General features: G+C 56.0%; 7 protein-coding genes across 7 annotated transcripts; 5 read left to right on the top strand and 2 right to left on the bottom strand.

Annotated features, from left to right (window-relative positions):
- Window positions 1-251: 251 nt before the first annotated feature.
- AYL99_09781 (hypothetical protein) lies at window positions 252-3,449 on the top strand (the record flags this gene model as incomplete). Its single annotated transcript, XM_018841287.1, has 1 exon — window positions 252-3,449. The coding sequence occupies one exon, from the start codon at window positions 252-254 to the stop codon at window positions 3,447-3,449; it is 3,198 nt and encodes a 1,065-aa protein (XP_018688996.1).
- Window positions 3,450-7,311: 3,862 nt separating this feature from the next.
- Window positions 7,312-8,554, bottom strand: AYL99_09780 (hypothetical protein; the record flags this gene model as incomplete). The annotated part of the gene is made up of 2 exons (XM_018841286.1): window positions 7,312-7,752; window positions 7,835-8,554. 2 exons carry the CDS (start codon window positions 8,552-8,554, stop codon window positions 7,312-7,314), a joined length of 1,161 nt encoding a protein of 386 aa, XP_018688995.1.
- Window positions 8,555-10,000: 1,446 nt separating this feature from the next.
- Window positions 10,001-10,746, top strand: AYL99_09779 (hypothetical protein; the record flags this gene model as incomplete). Its single annotated transcript, XM_018841285.1, has 2 exons — window positions 10,001-10,533; window positions 10,635-10,746. The coding sequence occupies 2 exons, from the start codon at window positions 10,001-10,003 to the stop codon at window positions 10,744-10,746; spliced, it is 645 nt and encodes a 214-aa protein (XP_018688994.1).
- Window positions 10,747-13,009: 2,263 nt separating this feature from the next.
- On the bottom strand, window positions 13,010-16,165 carry AYL99_09778 (hypothetical protein; the record flags this gene model as incomplete). Its single annotated transcript, XM_018841284.1, has 1 exon — window positions 13,010-16,165. One exon carries the CDS (start codon window positions 16,163-16,165, stop codon window positions 13,010-13,012), a length of 3,156 nt encoding a protein of 1,051 aa, XP_018688993.1.
- An 853-nt stretch (window positions 16,166-17,018) lies between these two features.
- On the top strand, window positions 17,019-18,227 carry AYL99_09777 (hypothetical protein; the record flags this gene model as incomplete). Its single annotated transcript, XM_018841283.1, has 1 exon — window positions 17,019-18,227. The coding sequence occupies one exon, from the start codon at window positions 17,019-17,021 to the stop codon at window positions 18,225-18,227; it is 1,209 nt and encodes a 402-aa protein (XP_018688992.1).
- A 3,796-nt stretch (window positions 18,228-22,023) lies between these two features.
- Window positions 22,024-22,551, top strand: AYL99_09776 (hypothetical protein; the record flags this gene model as incomplete). The annotated part of the gene is made up of 1 exon (XM_018841282.1): window positions 22,024-22,551. One exon carries the CDS (start codon window positions 22,024-22,026, stop codon window positions 22,549-22,551), a length of 528 nt encoding a protein of 175 aa, XP_018688991.1.
- Window positions 22,552-23,411: 860 nt separating this feature from the next.
- On the top strand, window positions 23,412-24,284 carry AYL99_09775 (hypothetical protein; the record flags this gene model as incomplete). Its single annotated transcript, XM_018841281.1, has 1 exon — window positions 23,412-24,284. The coding sequence occupies one exon, from the start codon at window positions 23,412-23,414 to the stop codon at window positions 24,282-24,284; it is 873 nt and encodes a 290-aa protein (XP_018688990.1).
- Window positions 24,285-24,369: the final 85 nt, after the last annotated feature.

Genomic DNA, 24,369 nt, shown 5'->3' with positions numbered 1-24,369 from the left:
GCGTTCGGGCGGCGGCGGGGTGCAAACATGGCAAACACAGCAAACATCCAAAAACACGCTTGACGTCATTGAATTCCCAGATTTTGATTTTGGCTGCGCAACGCGTCGAAGGGTCAAGAGGCGCAGTCTACTTACTTACTGTCCACGCCGTCTTTTGTCGAAACTCCCTGGAGGAGTCGTTTTACATCCTCTCATATGCCAACGAATATACCTTACAAGACTATGCTGCTATCCTGTATTGTGGTACGAAGATGTCGACCTCCCGTGTGACCACGAACGCCTCAGACTTCGAAGCTCTTGACCCCAACTCGTACACTGCCCACCGCCTGAAACATGCCCTTCCTGAGCACATTTATGTGACCTCCCACCGTTTCTTCATCGGTCCTGTCCCGGAGGGCTGGCTCAACAGCCACCGAAAAGAGTGGTATCGGCGAAGACTGCAGCTCAACACATATTCTTCTCGAAGGGCAAGCTTCCGCGCCGCCACCGAGCAAGACCGTCGACATAGGACGTTGTCTGGTCTTGAAGGCCCTTCGACAGCCGCTCGGATGACCTTTGGCTTCCCTCAGCCTGAAAATGTATTCGAACAAGATTCAAGCGCAGGCTACGCGGACGACGTAGAACAAGATGACTGGGAACCACCAGTCCAAACAAGAGAGCTCGCTCCAGTGGCTACAGTCGATGTGTCAGGCAATCTCAGCCGCACCCTCGGGACCCCCGTCGGTCGAGACCTAAGTCCGGACGACTCCAGCGACACCATCAGACCGGGACCGAGCACAATGCAAATCGCCAAGTCGCCAAACCCCGAATCTGACCAGGTTGCCGACGAAAATCCTTTCGCAGACCCGACTGACCAGCAACCCTCAGAGCACAATGACGATCATACCGGGCAAAAGTTTAGCAGAAAGTTCCTGCAGCCCTCGACTTCCACTGGCAACGATCTGGAAACTGGCTCCAGTACTGCCCTCCTCTCCGCCGACCGTCGCAGTCCCGAAGCGTCCGCAAAGTCCCTGCAGCGCCATGAACCTGCCCCTCTGTCTGAAGTCCAAGATTATCGCTTGGGCCGTGTGAGCACCGGTGTCAGATTCAAGGTCTCGGAAGGAGTTCAACGCGGCCAGCAAAAGGTGGTCAACAAAGCATTTCGGGTACAAGAGCATGTCGCCAACCGGCGGTTGAGACGCAATACTCTACAAGAAGGAACTGTGGTCAAAATGGAACGCATGCTGGTCCGAGTGGAGATGACTCTCCAGCAAGTGCCGGAAGAGTTTGATGAGAATGAGAGCTTCAAGATCGGGACCAGATTGCTCGACAAGTGGCGGGAGTTCATCGTCGTGGTGAGAAAGAGCAAAGCGCAGGATGTCGATGACTACAGGCTGCAAGTCTACAAAACCCGAGTCATCCCAGAGATTGACAATGGCTCGACAAAAAAGAAGCCACGGCATGAGATCAGACTTGATCCCAAGACGACGAAAGTCAATCTGTACTCATCCCTCGACAAGACCGTGGTCATCTGGCATCCGTACAAAAAAGGCACGAGAATCATGGTGGTGCGGCCACGTTCGCAGGGACACTCTGTAGAGTGGTACACCTTTCTCCGAGACATCCTCGGCTGGGAACGGCCGTTCTCCCTCGAAGTCATTGTCCCGGATCTTGATGTTACCGTGCGGCTGGAGAGGCCGTTTGAAGAACTGGAGATCGCTGCCACCGATGCCGCAGACGAGGAGACCGCCCTGGTGCGAACCGTCGCGGCGGAGAAAGCCGTTGCCGGGAGGATCATTTCCGAGAGCATCTCCATGTTGGAACTAGATGGCGAGTGGTCGCAGGTCTTGAAAGAATGGAGCGAGACGGTTCAAATGGGTCTGGCGTGGAAGAGATACGACCGGCTTGAATGGGTGCACGGCATCAACGAGCAACACATGTATGGGTCGATGGCCATGGCCCGGTCACACGATCTGGAACTGCGCCCGAAATTGCACTACGCCACATCTACGTATGACCGACGCGACAAGGTCTACGACGAGCCGCCCCCCGTTGAAGGGTTCTTGATTCGATTGACGTCTCAGAAAGGAGTACACACCAAGTTGGGGAAAGCATTCTTCAAGCGTCTGTTTTTCTCGTCGCAGAACCAGTTTTTGATGTTCAATCGTCCGGCGAAAGCGACACCGCCACATCCGCCGCAACTCGCAACCACTAGCGGAGGGGGTGTTCCTTCCTCCCACGAGATCGTGGAGCATTCCCCGTTGATGTACGACATCGAACCATACAAATTGGATAATGGCAAGATTTCGTGGCTGTCCTCCGGCAACCCGGCGACTTTGCAGAGTCACGACCGGGCCGCCATCGAAGAGGCTCGCCGGAATGTGACCAACATCCTGGAGGCGGACGGATACATCCACATGTGCAACATCCAGCACGTGCGCACCATGAAACGGGGCGCTACTCTCGCCGACGAAGTCCTGGGCTCCGGGTCGAGCTCGGACGTGGATTTTCACCAGGAGGTTGCCGACAGTCGGCGAGAGGACGGGTCCACGCAAGAGATCGACGACGATCGCATCTTTGAACTCGTGCTCCAGAACGGGCTGGTGGTTCGCCTACAAGCCTACTCGAAGGACACGCGCGACGAATGGATCCGCCGGCTGAGAGAATTGGTCAGATACTGGAAGCTGCGCACAGCGGCGGAAATGAGAACGTTCAAGGCGGTGCGACAAGCCAATCTCGAGCAGCTTTCTGTGGACGAAGAAATGGAAGCCATCATCGGCCAGTTTGCGAAGAAATGGGAAGTGAGCCGCAGCCAGGCGAGTCCGGAGTTGTACAACATGTGCGCCATCAGCAGCTGCCGCAGCATCACCATGTCCGGATCGGTGTTTCTCAAAACACGCCGACGGGCAACTTTTCACCGGTGCCAGGTCATCCTTACTGGGGGCCAGATGCTCATTTTCCAGTCGGCGGTGAGAAAAAGGACTGGGCAGCCCATCAAATTCGTCCACCAAGAGAAACAGCAGGCCGTGGACCTGAAAGATTGCTACGTCTACAGTGGTCTAATTGTTGGGGAAGAGCTGCTGTACGAGAACCGGACTTTCGACGCCAACCACCCGGGGCTGGCGAGTCTCCCGCGCGTGTACCTGGAGGATGGCTGGACCAGCGCGGACGTTGACATCATGACGTGTTTTGTGGTGTGGCAGAACAGGAAGAAGAGCTGGTTCCGAACAGCCACGGCGGCAGAGAATGCAGCTCCGGGCCCTAGTCGCAGCGGTGGCGGGCGTACCAGGGCGACGCTTCGTCGAGTCGGGCAGCTGGGGGTGTTGGGACGACCGATGGTGTTCAAATGCCGCAGTCGGGCAGAGAGGGACCATTGGGTGCTCAACATTGCCAGCGAGATTGAGAGGGTGATCGAGCACGAAGTCGAGGAGCACGGTGAAGAGGGGGAGTTCAGGTTCGAAAACGAGTGACTACGGTCAGCGACGGAGGAGAATGGCATTCCTCGTGGCGACAGGGTTGACGACGTGATGATTACGAATGTTGATATCAGGGTTCATTACGTTCTTGTGTTCTTCGAGTTGCAATTGGCCTTACATTTTCCCGACTTATACAGAAAACGCTGTCAGGTCCAAGTGAGGCACAATTGAGCCTGTCCGCCCTTCTTTCGTTTACTAAGAGTCTTGAGGAGTCGCTTACTCACTCACTCACTCACTGTACTGCCAATAACGAAGGACCATGGCTATGCCGTGGGAGTGAATCCAAGGAGTGTCCCTATCCCCCTCCCTCTCTCCCTCTCTTTTTCTCTCCAATAGGCCTCTATTCTACCCATGCACCTCCGGTGTTGGATATCTGCGCCAGTCACCCAAGACATGGAACTCCTCGGGGCTGTCGGAATAAATCGACGGTATCTATTGTTTCTCACCACTGTCGCCGTCGCCGCGCGAGGCTGTGGAGAGAGAGGGAGTGAGTCTCTGCGACGGCGACGAAACCACATTTCCTGCTCAGTCTATCCAAGTTGAAGCCCTGTGTCCACCGTGCCGTCCGCAGGATGGATGCACACCCGATGCCTGACCACCTGACATGCTCGTCGTCCTAGAAGGGCCACAAACTCTATGCTTGATCCAGGTCAGTCAGCCGGTCTGAGCTAGACTTATCTCACAGAGCCCGAGGACGAATCGAAATCTCACCCGTGGCGATTATAAGAGCACCAACGAGCAGAGAGGCTAACGAGGCTGCTGTTTGTATCCTCAACCGCTGTCTCATCCACTCACGCCAACAGCGACGGGATCCAGAGCCTACTTACATTACACTATGAGCAGGAGAACAAACAACCGTTCTAACGCGATTATCGACCGACGCCCGTGATTATCAGCAAGAAGATTGTAGCTCTTTGAAAGAGCCAACGAACAGAAATCATAAACCATGTCCCACGTCCTGGACATGGGCCATGGCAAACAGCGGCACTCTCATTGTTGGTGTTGCGTTGCTGGTGTCGCTGCATTTGACATTCATTACCAGCAACAAGAACTCATCGATCAAACAACAACAATCTACCTCGGAAGGTCGTCAGCCCTCTCTCTGTTAGGCGACGCGTGGGACTTTGTGGGTAAAAGTGCAGGCAGGCTGCCGTTGTTGTTCCCCTCGCCTGTGGAGCTGGGGGGTGCTGGGCATGCCCCCCCGGAGCGCCCAAACCAACCCCCAGAGTCGCCTATTTCCCCCTTACGACCACCTAAAGCCACCCTTCAGCCAGTCAGCCCATGAAGCCACGAATATCGCCGCAAGACGCACACGACGACAAGGACAACAACAACATGCCTCTTCGGAACAACTCGAGGCTGGATAGGCTACCTCCTGGTAATCGATAGGTGGGAAAAGGTCATGGGAATTTGGTGGGCAAGACAGCATCGCAAAGAAAGGCAATCAAGCCAGGATTTCTGTACACACCTAGCTAGAATGCACGCATACATTCCTGCAAATACGCATTGGATACTTTCTCTGCGTATCTCTCTCTTTTCTGAAAGGGTGTTCATGCCAGACGATATCCAAAGACCCATGTTTTCCTGCACGAGTAGAATTATCCTCACGTGAATGCACTCATGCGCCGTGGCTGAAGAGGTATCATCCCGTACCTATTGTACCTAAGTTAATTATTCCAAGGACGATATGGAGAAAATTAGGCGGTTTCGATAGGGACGGCCTTTAACTAATTTTGCCCACAATTTAGGCACGTCCCATGCCTAAAACTTATGTTATTGCATTATACAGTAATGTCTTGCGTCTGCCACAAGTTGGTAGGTAGGTAGGTAGGTTACCTTGGTGTATTCCCAAAGAAAACAAATTATCTCATGGCTAGATATGGTCGGGTGGCATTTTATCTATATATCCTTAGCTCCCCATAAGTCATTCGGCCCTTGTTGTTGTTGTTGGTGTTGTTGTTGCTCATTTATTCATTGATAACTGATTGTTTTCCAACTTTTGTATTGTGCCTGCGCCCTACAACCAGGCAACGACCCCCAAATATAAGAAAAATCCCCGTCTTTTGTTCCAATTCCCATCATACTCATCATGCTCATGCCTATGCCTGTTATTCCCAGCAATCCCAGTCCCAATCCCTTTAAAGCTCCATCCACTGCTCAACGCTCACACACACAAACGCACATACACAGGTCAAGCCGTGCAACGCCCACCGACCGACCACATCATCCTTTTGGCTTGCTTGTTTGTTCGTTCGCGAGAGGTCCCCGCCTATCGATGGACCGACGCGCGGAGGGAGGGAGGGAGGGAGGGAGGGAGATGGAGGCAGGTAATCACGCCAACCTGGACATGTCAGTAAGTACATGGCATGTATGAATTCAGACAACACATGCGGATGGAGGACGTATGTACCTGGACTTGCATAGGCGTTGTCTGCCTCGACGTGAGTCCTGCGGCTTGGTCCTCCACGGCCTCTGGTCGTGGCGGCAGACTTCCCCAGCAACTTGGCAAACGGCACAGGCATTTTGGCGGCATCGGCACATGCTGCCATGCCCTTTTTCTGTCTCCTTTGAATCCCGGGGGAGGGCGGGTTTTCTTTTCGCCCCAGCTGATGCGGACAAGCGAGGCACAAAAAGGTGCACGGCATACAGGTAGGAAATGCTTTCATAGCACTTATCTGTCGATATCAATATCAACGAGGTTTCGTTGACAGTACCCACGTTGTTGTCAATGCATGGCTCGACCTACTCGCTACCACCAAACGTGGAGGGGAAACAACTCACAAGTTGTTCTGATGACCGCAATGGAATAGACACGAACGAGGGTAAAGCAAGCAAGGGAAGAGAGCAGAACAGATCCAGAAAAAATAACCATCTATGCGAGTTTCATGCGAGCTGTCAATGCTCCAGTTGATCAAGTAACTAGAAAACAGAGCAGTAAGAACATTACTTTTCCGGGGGGGAAGTGATGTCGCCGACGTCGGGCGACGCTAGAGGTACGTGCCCTAGACCTTATCTATACACGACATCCCCTGCGAGGTCCCTTTCAAAGGTCGGTCCCATGTGTATAATTCTGCCCATGGATGTCACTGGTATGCCGTGCATCTCTCAGCATTGGCGATGAGCGACATTCCCCAGTTCCTCCCGTGTCTGTATGACTTTCCGAGCGCAGATGCCCCCAAAACATAATGTGAGGGCGCTGGCTGCACAGCATTAGTCTGAGGTGTGTCGGTTCAATGGCACGTGATCTCTCCACCAACATCGCCCAATATATTTTCCATACCTACTGTATCTCAATTCCGGACTGAGAATGGGCCAGAATAGGGACAAGCAAGACGAAGAAGGGGAGCATCCATCCCTCTCTCGCTACACAAAAAATACCTGACAAGTAGGGGCCGGGCTGGGAGTGATGGGGGGCATCGGGAACTGCCAAAACGAGCCCGGCGCCTTCAGCTGTGTTTTTTCACTGATTTTTTGTGAAATGGTGATGGTGGTGGTGCCGGATATGCATGGTGCATGGTGTGCATGAAAGCCTATTGCTCGAATACGGGCAGCATGATTCACAAGGCTGCTTTTCAATTGTTTTTTTGTTCATGTTTTTCCAGACCAAACCAAAGTTCACAGTCACGAGGAGGATGAATCTGCAAGAATTACGATTTACTTCTGGGGGGCCCCTCAGGTCGGGCCTTCTCACAGGGCATTTCAGAATCCCGAGATACTAAACTATCTCACAAAGTCCCATTTAAATCCTGGGGGAGTGAGATCTCCCCGGTGGCATCTCTTCCCCAGCACCGCTCTTTGTTGGCTAAGCAGTAGTAGTAATAGTGCCTGCGTCGCCTCCGGCCTCCTCTTCGTCGGCCTATGCCAACAGCGCCCCGGTGAATGGGTCTTCAAACATCTTCACCGGGTCGGTGTTGATGGATTCGGCGCTCGACAACTGGTGGCAGATGGCTCCGCGCAGCACGTACGAAGCCACCGCCCACTCCTCGCGGCCTTGGTCCACCACGGTCGCCAGCTTTTCCCACAACTGGTCCGCCTTGGCCGGATTTTCGACGACGGCCACTACAGCTCTGCTCACTCTCTTCTCGCGTTCAACCATGTCCATCAGCGCCTTCTGACGGGGGGCATCGTAGATGCGGTCGGAGAGGTCGCTGCTGGCCTCGTCCCATTGCGTGCGGAACTCGGTGCTGATTTCGAGAATGGCGCCAGCATACTTGTCCAGGTCGCGAGTCTGGGAAAGCAGTTGAGCTTTTTCCCAGAAGAGGGACGACAAATCAAGCATGGTGGTGACGTTGGCCGGCTGTTGGGGGAACACGGGTCAGCGGTGTACACCCATCGTGAAGGGGGCATGGCATGGCATGGCATGGCATGCTCCAACTCACATAGAAGGCCTGCAAGATATTGGGGTCTTGACATGGACGAGGGCCGACGTTGTCATCGAACACGATAGCGACGATGAAGATATATTGGCTCGGATTGATGTGCAGTTTGAGTTGCACGGGCCACGCTGCGGCCGGCACCGCCGGGGCATAGTACGAGAATGCGTCATCCCAGTGGGTTCGCACCCAGCCGTCGAGGAAGCCGTGCGGCAGAGACTCACGGATCTCGACGCGATTGCGGTTGCCCAGCAGGCGGTGGTATTCCACAATACTGTAGCGGGCATGGTTCCGGACGCGGCTCTCGAGGCGCCGGTACCACGAGTGCACGACGGTCAAGTCGTTCTGGTCAAGAGCCCGACCCAGGTAGATGAGCGACGGCGTGTTCCCGGGGGGCAGCCAACGGACCTTCTCGTCAACGGGGAGGTCATTTTCTTCCGGATCTTCAGGGGGGCGTGTTTGGCACGCCGGGCGGGCTGGCATTGCCGTTGCCACCGCACAACGCATGTCCTCACGCTGTCCGTTCACGGTACGAATCTGATCGACCGCATCGACGGCGGCGCCCACGAGACCCACGAGGCTCACGAGCTGTTTATTGAGGTCCTTGAGCTCGCGGATGACGCTTCGATTGGACGCTCCGCGGGTGGTCATGGAACGTCCGCAACGGTTGACCGGCCGTGCATAGGGTTTGAGGGCGCCGCGGCTTGTTGCCATACGGGACGTCATCGTGAGGCACTGTCAGGCTGCTGTTGGAGGACATGTTAGTGGATGTTCGCAAGAGGGACGGAAGGGTGACGCAAGGAACAACAACCCACAAGGAGGAAAAGGAGGGAGGCTTTCTCGTATTCTGGAGCAGGAGACGGTGGTTTGGATTCTGGAGAAAACAGAAGAAAAGGGGAAGAGGAGTGTCCAAAGGGAGCAGTCCCCATATATATACCCCTTCCAGCCGCGTCTATCTTCTCTTTTCTTGCCCTCTTCCTGCAGGTCGGAGCATCTCCCTGGATTTGGGCATTGCCAGTATAATTGGGCACCAGCTGAACTGTTCTAGCGGTGTGTGGCTTCCTGTAGGTCTTGCAACACGAAGTTGGGAGTTTGAGGCTGGCAGTAGGTTTGCTGCAAGGGGCACCCGTGCTGGGGAACTACATGCTAGTCTCCTTCAGGAAGTACTGTTGTCGGGCGGGTCCATTTTAGGCTTTCGCGGCCTGCCATTCGCCCACGCCGGCCGGAGTGGGACGATGCTTGCCCAATCCGGTCATATCCACCATCCCAAATTTTTCCGTTGCTCCGCCTAGAGACGGACGGGACGGTACAAAGTTGGTCGGCGGAGGCGAGCAGTAAGTTGGGCTGCCAGATCTGAGGATGGAGATGGAGTAGAGCCTCACTGGGGCAATTCCTGTTTTTCTTTCTATAGGACGCTTGGACCATGGAGATGGATACCCCAAACAACTTCTGACAGGTCGCCTTCTTTTGCTTGCATGCAGAAGCCAACAATGCCGGAACTTGCTGATATCGCTCTGTCTCTCTCTCTCTCTCTCTCTCTTACAGTCCTGGCTTTCAGCACCTGGGAAAAGCTAGCAGATAAAGACGCTACGGGAGAAAGTGTAAATGGTGTCCCCGTAAGCTGTCAATGCCTTCCCCGTCCCTTGAGTCCCGACTTATGCCAAACCCGGGGCCTCATGGTGGCCTGTGCTGGGAATGCGGCTGAAAAATCGGGGCGTATCATTGGAGCCCACCCTCGGTCCTTAGAGGCTTGAATTCCATCTGGCTGGATTTCACCGCCTGGCACTGGCTCTGGACGCAAGGGAGGCCAGCAGTAGCTGCACCACATGGGATCAAGAGATTGATAAAAGGTAAGTAATGAAAATCCATCGGAAAGGAAGAAGCCGGCCGCCTCTCGGGCTTCACTTGTCACGTCACATTCCACAGTCAACCGCTTTTCACTCTGATGTTGTGGTTACCTGGGTCCGCGCTTCGCCCACTCGCCCAGCAGCAGCAGCAGCAGCACATGCTCGACTGTCTATATATACCCATGTCATCTGTCACTCAAGCCCCCTTGCTGAAATTGCTGATAACAAGCCTCTCCTCTTTCTTCTCTTCTTCTGCCCGTCATTGTCATCGTCGTTCTAGGTTATCGCGATCCGTCAAAATCCCTCAGCCTCACCAGTGCTCAAAATGGTCACTTTCCCCGCCGCCAACGTTCTTCCCAAAGACCCCAACATCGACGGGGAGCGAAAGGTGTTCCACAAGGAAATCAGCCGCATTCGCAAATTCTACAAGGACACCACGGACGAGGAAGAGCTGTACATCCGATTCCTGGCCGCCCACAACAAGGGCCTGGACCTGCTCTTGACCGGGGCCCGCCGCCGCATCCAGGCTCACCTCTACGGCATGAGGATCGAGGAGGCCATGCAGCGCGAGATGATGCACTCCGTGGGCACCCCGCTGGGCATGCTGCACGTCATGGTCTGGTACGCCATGGCGACCACCGCCGACGACCACGAGCTCCGCCGCATGTACGTGTGGGCCTACATCAGGCACTACAACATGGTCCGCGTCGGCCTGGGGGTGCTCGCGCCCTTTTCGCTGAACCTGTCGCACCAGCCGCTGGAGCGGAGTGAGAGACAGTGGGACAAGGCCATCCAGTTCTTCACCTGGTGCGAGTTTGAGGCGCACAACTTCGAAATCAGAGACGACCTCGACATACGGTAAGTGTGTGCTGCGGCTGCGGGAGCGCTCCCCATCCACCTACCTACTTCAGTCTGTGAGTCAGTGTATGCTAATTGCTTCGGATCTCTCTGCAAACCAGGATGTTGATGGAAGACCAGAGCCACCCCCTCGCCGCCCGCCTCCGTGGCATCCGCATCCCCAAGTTGAAGAAAGTCGGCGGTGTCCTAAAGAAACGAGCCCACCACCACTAGAGCAGGCCCACCCATCTTCTATGCCTACCTCCCGGCCTATCTATCTATCTCTCTATCTATCTGCACTCTTCCCGAGTGAGAGACTTGAGGGAGAAGTGCAGGGACAGAAGGGAAAGGAAAACAATCCACCCCGGGGAAAAGAGAGAAAGGAAAAGTACTTGCTTGCTTGCCTGCCGAGAGGACAAGATAAGGGAATTCAAGGCAGAATTCCAGGGACAAGCACTCCATACACACACACACACACACACGCACATATACACGCACATGTTGTGACAACAAACTCGTCTTTCGGTCGGTCGGCGGGGTGCACGGGCGGATGGTCATGAGGAGGAAGGAGGCAAGTGGCAGAGCAAGCCAGCCCGGACGGTTCGGTGGTGGTGATGGTGGGTTGCTCAATGTCTCCTTCCTGTGTCTCTCTCTGTCTTCCCGCTCTATATCACCCAGGTCGACTGGTTAGTTAATTAGTTAGTGAGCGAGCGAGTGTGGTTCATCCATGAGGGAGGGTCTCATTTTCCAGACCAGGCCAGGCCAGCATGCGAATTGTGATCACGAGCCAAGTGATTATTATTGTTATTATTATGATTATGTCCACCGGCGGGAAGATGGCCGGTGTTAATTATTCTTCTTCCTGTGGGTATTGCCCCTGTGTACGGCGTATATCAATCAATCAATCAATCAATCAATCAATCAATCAATGGATCGATCAAATACATTACTTACACACAGGCAACGCGACGTCGTCATTGAGTTGAGTCTTCCTGCGTAACTTCTGGCTGGCAGCGTGGATCCAGAGTCACGGGAGGGGAAGGGAGGAAAGGGTGGTTGTCTGTGCGTCCGTCCCCCGGGGCGTACCTAAAGTACACTACTACGGCTACCTAGAGTTCACTACTATAGGCACCCGAAGTGCACCACTACGGGCACCTCACTAGGCTACTAGGCTGGATTGGGGGTGGACTGGGCGCCCGGAACTGGGGATTTTGGGGGGGTGGTGGGGTGTTTTCTAGACGCTCATACGCCACCTATTGCGGCCCACTAGCCCTGGGATGGAAACCTAAAACAACCACCACCACCACCACCACCACCACCAACATCCCGAACAACTCGAGTAGTATCTCGCTTTCATCCCCCCCAAAATTTATGTGAGGATAATTCCCCAAGCCCAATATACAATCCCACAAAAAACGCAGGAGACAAAATATTATCAGGCACTAATATATTACTACAATGCTATATGGCGGCGACGACGACGACAAGCACCGATTGAAGGGAACCCCGGGGAGGGGATGGATGGATGCGTGTGTACAGGCACGCCGGCACGTCCGTAAAAAGAAGCCGGTTTCGGGGTGTAACGGTGTGTCGCATTTGTCGAATTATCGTCTAAAATCGAAGATCGGGGGGCGGGGCGGGGGCGGTGATTTAGGTACCACAGGCTTGTCCAACGGGGCCCTGCCGCCCCCGCCGAAGCAAGCGTGTCGCCCAACTTTCGTCAACTTACCTGTACATACATTTTCGTGAGTGCGAGTCACTCACTCACTTATCGATAAGCTGCCACGGGCTGTACCCAGAGATGCCCAACCAACCGCCGCTCGGCCGCCATGACTCAGCCGCGGCGCGGGGAATCCTTTCCGTGCTTGTAACTTTTGATCCACGCCGCCCCCGGACCCGTAGCTGGTCTCATGAGGTGCGCCTAGCTTAGTGCTATCGAGCAATCCCCATTTCACGAGGTGGTATCGAAATCCGACCGAGATGCGGGCAGATGAAGGGTTTGATGGGGGACGAGTGAAGAGTCTCGAGCCAATCAGAAACCCCCTCCCGTCTTTCCGGGGAATCCCTCCGGTCACGCACAGGGACACATTCACAACTTCCGATAAAGTAACATTCTTGCTATATGCTGTCGTTGGCAGTCTGCATCGGCGCGCGGATACGCGGGATGATTTTGCCTGTCGAGTGTCGTATCGGGAAAAAGAGGCAGGCGAAGCGAATGGTCCGGTTATCACTTGGCGATGGCAATTCGGGAAGCGAGGAAAGCAGAAAAGAAGAGGCCGAGACCGGGGGGCTCTCGGCAGAGTTCGTACTTGGTATTATGCCATGCTGGCGTACTGCACCGGGGCTTCGTCACATCGCTACAAAGACACGGCATTCGTTCCAAGTCCAGATCCCTGGATATTCAGCGGCTCGGAAGAATAGGTAGATTCAATGTCGCTGAAGGAACAGTCATCAGATTCGTCACGTCGTCAGAAAAACAGCACAATAACCACCACTGTCAATATCCGACGCGGGTAACATCGCGGAGGTATGAGTCGTCATCGTTATCATCATCATCATCATTATCCATGCCACCCCGTCGAGCCATGAATCCAGGTGGTGTGGTTGCCCTTTCCTTACCTTTGCTCGTAGCTTCGCCCGTATGTTGAGCGTTGCCTGTTCCCTTTCCCTTGTCCTTGCCGTTTTCCTCCTCCGCATCCGTGGCTGGCTCCAACTCTACCATTGTGAGACGTCGTGGTGGTGGCAGTGGTGGAGAAGGTGAGGGTGATGGTTCTGGTACCGGAGCTCGTGCTGTTGCTGGTCCTGGTTCCGGTGACAATGACCATGTTAGTGGTGGCGAGGGCGACGGCGATATCGACGTTACCACCCTTGTTCTGTAGAAGCTGCCCGGTTGCAACGGCTGCGGCATCGCCATTGATGTATAAGGGCTTGGTTCTGATGAGCTGTATAGATCTTGCTGTGGTGTCTTTAACGCTGCTATCGCTGCGGCTATATGTGGAGGAAGCGGTGGTGGGTTTTCCGGTGGCCTAGACGGATCTTCGTGCGATGGCTGTGTCGCTGTTATGGCTTTTGTGATGAGAGGTAGCTGGGGACCCAGCAGTGATGGGATTCCCAATGGCCTGTAGGGATGTATCTGCGGTGAAATCGTCGATGCTACGTGAGGATCGGGTTCTGGGGATATCGTTATGGGTCTGGGAGGATGAAGTTCTGGGGAGATTGTTCTTGGTCCCAGGAGACGTGGCTGCTGGGATATCTCCGTTGCCCTGTGAGGATGGGGATGTGGCTGCGGCGGCATTGCCGGTGCTCTATCATCCTCTCCCTCCGGCGCCACCACCCTGAGTTTGAGACGGTCTGGCGTCTCCGGCATCTTCACCGCACCGTGAGGAAACTGCGTTGGAGGCGCCACCGTCTTTAAATAAGGCTGTCGTGGCGATATCAGTGCCGCCGTTGCATTTGGATGCGGCAGCGAGGGCCTTGCGAATCCTATGTCAGGGAGCACAGGTGGAGGCGTCGTTGTTGTTGCCTTGTCAGGAGGAGGGGATGGCGGCATTGCCGTTCTTATGTTCGGGCGCAGCGGTGGCAGCAGTGTAATTCCTGGCTCAGGCGGCGGTGACGGGGGGAATTCAATGTAGGGGAGTGGTGGCGGTGGCACTATCGGTGGTCTTCTCGGGCGTGACGGTAGTGACATTGTTCTTGCTGCGTCAGAAGGGTGGTTGGGGGTGGGAATCGGCGGAGTGGTGTTAGAAGGGCGAGGGAGCGGTGGCATTGAGGTTGTGGTACGCGAAGGACGAGGGGGAGGCGGCATTGATGTTGTGGTACTCGAAGGACGCGGGGGAGGCGGCATCGACGCTGAGGCAAGCGAATATCCTGATGGTGGTGTCGTCGTTGGTGTCAATGCTGGGTTCGGATTTTCTGGTGATGGCGGTGCAGTGCCAGAGGTAGGTGGCTGCGGCGGAGGTTGATATTGATGTTGAGGTTGAGGTTGAGGTTGAGGTTGTGGCTGCTGGTGTGGCGGAGGTTGATGTTGTGGCTGTTTCTGTGGCTGGGGCGGTCGCTGTGGCTGCGATGGACGAACTCCCGCCCGCTCTGTAGGCATACGCCGCCATAATTCATCTCCAGGGATTGCACCCAAGTACCAGGTCGCTCTGTCCAGCTCGAAGCTGTATTCGGCAAGTTCTTTCGAGACTTGGCCTTCGGTGTAACCATTGAGCCACATATCCCATATCCGGTCCAGCTCCGCATAGGCCGTTCGCCATAACAAGTCCTCATGCTGGACCACATGATTCCACTTTCGCTCATGCGTCTGCAACTCTCCCTTCCAATGTTTGCGTTGTCTCTCGTGGTCCAACCTGATGGACTCCAACACGTGCTGGTACTCGCCTCTCATGCCAGGCTCGCGCCTCCTGAATTCATCTTCGCGTTGCTCGAGTTCCCGCTCCGCTCGGTCAATCTTCTCGCTGTAGCTTTGTTGTAAGTCTCTGAATTTCTTCTCGAACGATTGAAACGCCTGCAAGGTCGCGTTCTGCGTACGCATATCGGGGCGGCGGGGAGGTTGCTTCCTGCCAACTCCACGCCGCCTCCTGGCCGGGGGAGGACCTCTGCTTCCTTCGGGAATGGGATCCTCAGCGGAGCGCTTTCTTGGCGATGACCTGCTTGCCGAAGGACCCGGCGCTGCCTGACTTCCAGAAGCTGGAGGTTGGCGGTTCGGCAAAGGTGTACCCTGTGGGCCCGAGGGGCCTGCTACCGGTACGAAGGACGGCTGAAGCTGGCTTCCAGGTACAGCGGGCGGCAGCGCCCCAGGATTTGGTGTCGTCGAATAAGACTGCAGGCGGCTTCCGTGAGCGTGGCGAGAAGAAGCTTCTGGTGGCCTGTTGTACGGTTGCTGGCCATGATCTGAATTCCCTGGTGGTAAGAAGTGCGACTGCTGTGCTGGGGGAAGATGTATCGGCGGCTGAGGCTGAGCGTGACCTGCGTATCTAGGTGCCATAACATGCGGGGGCTGGCCCTGATCGGTATGGCCAGATGGCACCGTACCCGGCTGCTGAGCGTGATCCAGGAATACAGGTGCCATGGGATGCGGATGTTGGTTCGGATGGGTATCCGACTGCGGAGCGTGCTCAGTATACCTGGGTGAAGCCGCGCGTGCCTGCTGGCTCTGTTGGGCATATCCTTGAATAAAAGTAAAAAACGACTGCGGAGGCGGGGGTGGCCTATCGTGTGGCTGCTGCAGTCCCTGAGCAGGGTATCCAAGAGCTATTGCGTACGACTCTTGAGTCTGGGTGTTATAAGGCTGTTGAGGCTTGCCAGCATGCCCAGGTGCCCAAGAGGGCGATTGCTGAGGCGGCTCAGGATATCCAGACGCCATGGCATAAGGCTGTTGTGTGTGGCTGGCATGGCTCGGTGGTACAGGGGGATATTGCTGTTGTGGGTTGCCAGAGCTTGTGGGCGGAGGTTGTGTCGGCTGCAGACTGGGCGACCATTCTGGCTCCGTGCTCGCCGACGGCCTTGCGGACTCAGTGAAGGGAGCGGTCACGGCTTCCCGAGACTCGAGGGAGAATTGTATTTGTCGCCTTCTTGGTTTCCTCGCCCGTTTGGAAGAGGAGACCAGGCTTGGCTGGAGAGGTCGGGGGGTTGGACGGCCATTGTCGTCCATCAATCGACGTTACAGCGGCCGATCCGCGAACGGCACTGGGCCCGGCAAATATCGATATTGATATTTTATGCAAGGGATGTCGTCTGCATGTAAGTTATCTGGAGTTCCCCGGCCAGTGGTCAACCGTTCGCGTCTTGACAGGATGGACGTCCGCAAACATGTGGTGAAAAGAGAAAAGCCGGCGGTCAATGAAACAGGGAAAGACACAGCTGAGAGTTCCGGAAGAGGAAAGGTGCGCACATACCAGTGGATACCGTGGCGCTTAGTTCGGCCAATCGTTCCTCGACCCCGCGTGACATCATACCGCTACTGCCTGTAGTGGTCTAGCGGGGATTGTCAAGCATTGTTACTGGTCAACCACACCTTCTCGAAGCCGTCACCCCCCCGGGGCCCCACAGTCCGAACGCGTCTAGTCCCAGGGAAGCCGTGACCAGAGGCGGAGGCCTCCGCCTCCCTCATATATCTATCTGCCCTCTCGCTCTCTCGCTGTCAGGTGGTTCTCTTCCATTTCTTTTCCTTTCTCTCTGTTTGTTATTCTGTGCCGCTCTGCTCCCAGCCAGTTCTCACCCTCACCTGTCAAAGCCCGACCAAAATATCGCTCAGGAATACTTCAAATTTCCAGGTCAGTGGGTATAAGCATTCCTCCCCTGTTTAGCGAGCTTCTCACTAATGCATGCCGGTGCTGGCCCAATCAGACCACGCGTTGGCCCCCCAACCCTTCTCTTTTTCTAGGCCGCAGTTGACCTAACCCCACTCGCTTACGGCAACGGTACGCTGCCCATGAGGATTTCTGTGCAGATCGTGTACGCTGATGAGCACCATGGTGTGGCTCTAGGCCTGAGCCAACCCCAAGATGGCGCCCCAACGCCCGCGGCAGCCACCCCGTCGCGCCTCGGAGCGTATCGCAGCACTGGAAGCGAGCAGAGTTACCGAGCCCACTCCCGCTCCCGGACAACCCACGTCGGAACCACTTGTGGAGCCAGAAGACATCCTGTACAGGGTGAAATCGCACCCGGGGCTGCACAGCCGGCGTTACAAGGTTATCCCCGCCGCGACCGGTCTTCCTCCTTGGGAGCAGTTGAAGGAAAAAGACTCGGCACCCACGAGCGTTCGTTTCCGCGCCTATGTGAACGACCAGGTCCTGGCACGATATTGGGAGGCCGACCGATCCCTCCTAGCCAAGGCCCTAGTCCTGGACGTCAGAACGCTGGGAAGGATGCGCCCGGCTGAGAAGATGACGACCTTGTTGCTGGTGGCATGGTTCCACGACCACACTCCAGGCCGTCCCATTGAGAAGTCCACCACGGACGGTCTGATGCTGTCGACCTCTTTGGACGTCATCTCCGCAGAATGCGTTGTAGATGTCATACGCACGAAACAGGGGATAGTTCCACTCGATGCCGTGTGGGTTGTCGAGTCCTCACAGCAGATACCACGCACTTCGGCGTCATGGTTGCCAACCAAGGTGCGGATACCCAAGTCCAGGGATAGAAAGGGGGCTATAAGGCTGGATACTCCGACGGGGACTATCGTCCTCAAATGGAGGCCGCCACCTACGCCGGCCTCGCCGGTCACCTCATTACCTTTGCCAGCTCCACCTTTACCCTCGCCAGCACCGGAAAACATCGCTGGGTCGCCATCCGCTGTGTCCGCGAAACCCCCGGCCTCCCCTCCCGCCACAGCGGTTGCTGGGGTGCGCTCTCCCTCGCCGAAGTCCGAGCGCGCCGCTTCGGAAACTGCTGTGTCCATTCCTGAGACGCTTATGGAAGGGATAGAGACGCGTTGTCCTCTGCCTGACCCGGACACGGCGCTGCCCTCGATAGAGTCGCCTTTTCCTTCGCCTGAACTCGCGCCCTCACTCTCGGCCTCGCCCTCGGAGGCACAACCGCCATTGCCAACCGTGGATCCACGTGTTCTACAAGCATCTTGGCCTGCAGATCCGACTATGCCTGTTCAGCAGTCACCGTCGCCACCGCCGACCGTACCATGGCTAGATGCAGCTTCGTCTGCCTCGCTGGCGTGGCCAGTTATTCAGGTGGGAGGGCACCATGCCAGAGCATGAGAATGATGCTAACTTCATGGCAGGTTTCTTGAACGGGCACGGGCCATTCGGACGTCACTGAGAAGTTTGAGAAGAGGTTTGACGACTTCGACTGCGGAGGGTGCAAGAAATCAATGGTGGACTAATCATGTCATGGCGGATTCGACCACGACGGGACGGGAACGTTGTTATCACCCTGGGGTGTCGGGGACATGCATGCCTTTTACGCCGAGAACGAATTAACGTAATGTTTTACCGGATGAATATTACCGGGCCCAACGCTTGTATCGTTAGTTGATGAGAATTTTAACAAGAATTGTCGTTCGAACCTTCGTTTGCCACCTTTGTTTACTTCGTGCCTGTTCCCGGCCGCTCTGGGTGGAAGCGTGGACAAGGGGGGAAGACGGGGAAGACGGGGAAGGACGGGAATCGCTGACGACTGCATCACATTTCTATAGACCTCGGCCCTTGACCAACCTAATCACCCGCGGTTCCGTTTCCACATCCCCTAGATGATCAGGGGGGAGCCTGTCTGTGTGACAAGAACAGGGTGTCTGTCGCGAGCACAGAGAGAGAGTTCGGGTCTAAAATGGCACAGTCCAACTACTGTAAGAGAAGGGCCGGCCCGGGGAGGACAAGAGGACAAGGGAATGAAGATAGCACGGCTAGTGTTCTATCTATTCTGCTTATCACTGTAGACCCCCCTCCCCTTCCTCCTCTTTGAGCGTTTATCACGCGCATCTCCCGCACTCCAAGCCACTCTGTCTCATCACCGGTCCAGCTCTTGTGCGATTGTGATTGACCGCCGTTGTTCCGAAGGGTCGATCGACGTCGAGATTGAGGTGGTAGGAACCGAATCGTCGGGTGGGCCACGCCAATCAATTCCTGCCCGGGCTCTGTGTTCGGCCCACGCGTGCATGAGGTGGTGGACGGGCCATAAAGTTCGACGCAACTGAAATTCTGGCATTGAGACTGCAGATCAGCCCGATCCCCAGACCCGACGCAGGCGGATAAGATGGACTAACGTTGGTTTTTTTTTCTGTCTGATATTCTCCAACTCATCAGCCTCGCGCGGGGAAACCCAGCCACGTGCCATCCTGGTCAATCTTCGGAATCGAGGCTGAGAACCAAAACAGGCTGCAGTGGCCTCTACCGTGGGAGACTCTGGGGATTTCCCAACTGCGCCGTGTCCCAGAGGGAGATAGGTCTCCCCTGCCACTATGGATCTCCCTTGCGTTCGAACCGACACCACGCCCCGAGAGAGCCCAATCTCGCGGTTGTTGCTGACCGCTTCCTCCCGCAGCTACTCCCTACCAGCAGCTCCGCGGTGGACAGTGAGCCAGCGGGGTGTGCTGTATTCCGGCTGTTACGAATGAGAAGGAGGCCGTGTGCTTGATGCTGACCATCCGCTAGAGGCCGCGGCCCTGCAAAGCCACAAATCGTCCGGGGCTGTTCGCCCAGTCCAGCTCCCGCGTCGACACACGCTATCGTTCCCCAACACCACGATCGATGCGCGCTGCAGACCGTGACGAAGGCAACGCTCTATCGTGGTGGAGGAGCTGTCGACAAACCGCTCTCCCAAGGGCGCAAGACTCTCCCCCCCGGCTGTGAGACGCGATCACCGACCTGACTCCTTGACTGCGCCGTAGCGGGCCTCTATCGCTCAGCGAGCAAGCACCATTCCTCCCTTTCAAGCCCAGCAGGACACGTCCCCACGCTTTGACGATCGATATCCACTCCTCTACGGACCGTCTACGCGTGCACAAATCCGTCCTTCGATGGGCCTTTACGAGGTGGAAAGGCCCTTGGTTGTCACACGCACACACACAATCGACCGACCCGGAGATTGAAGAGACAGGATACACTATCTGGCTCGTACGTGCTAAATATCTAAAGAGCAGGGAAGGGAACAACGTCCTTGTGATTACACGGCACACAAATGCGAAGGGGCCCCCCTATTTGTATGCGGTCCTTCGCGATCTGCGGTGACCTTGGGTGACTGTTGAAAGGCAATGAGAGCAACTTCTCTACAGCAAGCAAGCAGACGTACATTTACAAGGTATTTACACCACTTCTCCAGGTGCGCAACTTCAGTCAGTTGGCTCTGTGAACGACCAAGGTGCTGCCGCCGGTTCACAGACGTCAAAGAGCCACCAACAGGGAAAACCTGCAGGCGTTGACGAGGCGGAAGGAAGGCCTTCCTTTACCAGGCTGGAGAAGCCGTATCGCTGTGTGTTCGCATTGAGATCCCAAAGCATAAGACACAAAGTCTGCCCGTTCATCAATACGATGAGACATGGAATGGATGGTATCCTGTCTGTCGGTGGCGCAGGTGCACCGGGGGCTCATTCGAGTTCACGCGGTCTTCAACCGGGCTGCTGTGATCCACCAGGGTGTCTGCCTTCCCACAGCATCGGCGTTGTCTCGCGGACCAGAAAATCCGAGGACAGCATACAGTTCCCTTCAATCTGTTTCCAAAAGCCTTCTACCGTGGCTGCCGCAGTCTCGGGTCTCGCACAGCCGGTGTGGTATATTGGGTATACAATGCAGCAGTGCATGCCTGGGATACGCCATGTCTGTACCGAATTACCTGCGAGAGAGCGCACTGTGCATATATTATATTAATATATAGAAATACACACAAGAAGACTTGATGCATCCAGAAATCCTCGCTGTAGAGGGCCTTTCGACTCCCACTAGCCCTTCAGCTTGTGTTCAGCGACAGTAGATCGCTATTCCAACTTCTTAGGTCAAAGCCATGCATGGAGTCTTGAGACTCAGCCGGACGCAAAGACCGTTCTCAGTGATGGGCACTTCACCATCCGTCTTGTCAACGCATGTAAGCAGACGGACTGGCAGCATGACGGTGCCCTCAGCCCCAGAAGTGTATGCTCGACAACCGTCGCTCCCAAAGGAGTAGATATATCTCTCTTTCTACAGATCCCGCTTGTCCCCGAGTAACATATGATATTGCCGTGGGATCCAACGTGGGGGAGTCCCAGATCTGTACATTGTGTACCTTGAAAAAAGCCAGGTGCGGTTTGGCTGCGGAGGGGAGGATGGCTCGCCCGACACGTGGGATGAGTGTTCATGGGAGAAGTCCAAGGCTTGTAGAAACGGCATTTTTTTTTCTCGATCTTTGGCACTTGGGACGATGTATAGAGCGAGGCTCAATCAGGGTGGGAGAGAAGGGGTTCGAGGTGCCGGAATCGAGAGCCTGTCAACCCGTGTGAAGACGCGAGACAATCCTGTCCCAAGCCGCGGTCGGATGCATATGGAGGATGCTTGGGCAGATAAACTTCCCTACCAGTAAATCATTCAATACCATCAATGCCCGTACTGCTCAACGATGGGCATTTTTTCCAAGGTGGCCCTCTGAGAATCGAGCGCATGGAAGGGTAGGCGTGGGCTGTGCGGGCTCCGATGAGGCTACTGCAGGCGGCTGATGAGCCTTTCAGACATGGGAAAGCAGTGAGCACAGGGTGCAAGATACCCAACCTCCTCTTGGGATCCTCACGGCGTCCGTCAAGAGACTGCGTCGTACTTGCAACGGCGAAGCGCTCACACATGATTATCACGTGACTTTGTGAAAGATTTTCACTTTCAGGATTCTGGCGCAGCTTGTTTACGGACCTACGTCATCCATCCATCGGCCTCACAACCATCCCTCCGCATCCTGGCAAAGACCCTTGATCGAGCAGCGTCATACGTCGCCGGCAGACAGAGCGATGATGTAGCCAACCCTGCGGTGCGGGCGGGCGTGAGTGCCCTGGCAACATTCTGCTCTCTCCTTCTCTCTTTCACTTTGCAGCAGATAATGAGCACAGCTCCTCACGAGAATCGCATCCAACTTGTCGACAACAGCGCCGTCCCCCCTGACTCAGAACCGACCATGTCCGCACCAGAGGAGAAGGAAAACGTCCAAGCCCAGGACACCGAGGGCCAGGAGAAGCAAGGTACGTACAACCACGCTCGCAAGGCTGGGGCATTCATTCTTGCAGTATCGTCGAAGGCTGACTGGATTCCAAACCTCGCAGGTTCCTCCTGGGCGTCGAAGCCCCAACAACTCGGCGACAGCGCCGGCGACAAGATCGAAGGAGCCCTCTCCCCCGTGGGCAAGTACGTGGGCCCCGGCCTGGAAAAGGTGGCAGGCCCCGTGGGCGGCGTGGTCGATCCCGCCGTCGGTGGCATCATGAGAATGGGCAAAGGCTGGGGCGACCAACTCGGCGTCGGCTACGGGAACCACGAAGGTGGCCCAGCCAAACAAGAGGAGGCCGAGGGACAGAGAATGAAAGAGCCGTTTGGAGGCAAGGAGCAGAATGCAGATAATCCGTTGGGCCTGTGAACCTGCCCCCTCCCGAACGCTTCAAGCACGAGGGCTCGACGACGCGACCAGAAAGAAAGAGAAGGGACCGGTGTTCGGGTTTTGGCACACGATTGATTAATGAATATCAAAAGAGGAGGGACAACCATTTCTGCCAGGAGTGTTGATGGTGTGTAGCTAGCTCTCTTGCAAGGACCATACCCGAGATGCCTCTGGCCAGTATGGAAGACATGTTCAACCCGTTCTTCTCTCATGCTCCGTGATCAGCGCGGGAGTACTGCTGGTTCACAGTCAAGATTCTTCATTCCCTGCGCCTGTTCAGAGCTTGAGCCGAGGAGGCCCTTTGGCCCAGGAGTGTAGATGATGGTGTAGGTTTTTATAATCCTGTGGAGCGCAGATTCCATCACTGGAGTGCCTACAGTTCACGTCCGCAGACGCCCCGAGTCCATCACTAGAGCGCCTGCTGAGAGCCCAGAACGTGTGTTTATTTTTCTTCTCCCGCTGTCTTCAACAGGTTGCCTGCGAGGGACCATTTCGGTCTGCCATTGTGGTGGTGGTGGTAATGACAGTGAGGTTTACGGAGGGAAACTTGAGTTGCGTCTTCAAAGAACTCGCGGCAGTTAACTTGGTGGAGGGAAGAATTATGTACCTCGGCTGGGCAAACAACACTCGAGCGTAATATCTGCCTGCGCCCTCCCAACCAACACACAAACATATACACACCATATGCCCCGAGCATCCAACTCCTATATATCAGCCAGCCTGTTTCGTGTTGTGTGTGTGACAGGGAGTTAGTTACCCCCGTGCCCTTTCCTCTTTCCTCTTTTCCTTCTTCCTTTCTGACGCCCGCACTTCTCCCCCTCCTCCCCAGGAAAACAATCATGGACTACCACTTCCCCAAACCACCACGCTCCCTCGCCGGGAAAGTGGCCATCATCACGGGCGCCGGGGCCCACGGCGACGGAATCGGCAACGGCCGTGCGTCGGCCATCCTCCTCGCGGACGAAGGCTGCCGGGTGGTCTGCGTCGACCGCGACGTCGGGCTGGCGCAGCGCACGGTCGAGATGATCGAGGCCGAGCGGGGGGGACACACGACAGAGGGGCCGGCGGTGGCCATCGCGGTACAGGCCGACGTGACGGACGAGGCGCAGTGCCAGAAGACCGTGCAGACGGCATTGGACACATACGGGCGGCTGGACATCCTGTTCAACTGCGTGGGCATCGGCGGCGCGGCCGGCACGGCGGTCGACGTGGACATGGTGGCGTGGGCCAAGTCGATGGAGGTCAACGTGGCCAGCATGGTGATGATGGCCAAGTACGCGATCCCGGCCATGGCGCGCAACGACGACGCCTGGGGCTACCGCGGCAGCATCATCAACATGGGCAGCGTGGCCGGCCTGCGCGGCGGCACGCCGCACCTGCTCTACCCGACCAGCAAGGGCGCCGTGGTCAACATGACGCGTGCCATGGCCGCCCACCACGCCGCCCAGGGCATCCGCGTCAACTGCGTGTGTCCCGGCATGGTCTACACCCCGATGATGTACGCCGGCGGCATGAGCGACGAGGCCCGCGAGGCCCGCCGAAACCGCAGCCTGCTCAAGACCGAGGGCAACGGCTGGGACGTGGGCTGTGCCGTCCGCTTCCTTGCAGGGCCCGAGGCCAGGTGGATCACGGGCTTGATCTTGCCCATCGACGCCGGTGTCACCGCCGCCGTCGGCACAGATATTCCACGGTCAGCCAGTGTCAATGGTTGAGAAGGAAAAGGATGGGAAGCGGGATGTTTACAAGCCGACAAATAACAATAGAAAGATATTGAAGAAAAATCTCTCAATTGCTTTT

Source organism: Fonsecaea erecta (assembly GCF_001651985.1).
Source record: "Fonsecaea erecta strain CBS 125763 chromosome Unknown Scaff10, whole genome shotgun sequence".
Classification (NCBI taxonomy): domain Eukaryota; kingdom Fungi; phylum Ascomycota; class Eurotiomycetes; order Chaetothyriales; family Herpotrichiellaceae; genus Fonsecaea; species Fonsecaea erecta.
The sequence above is the reverse complement of the archived record's forward strand: the minus strand, read 5'-3'. Positions and strand labels throughout refer to the sequence as shown.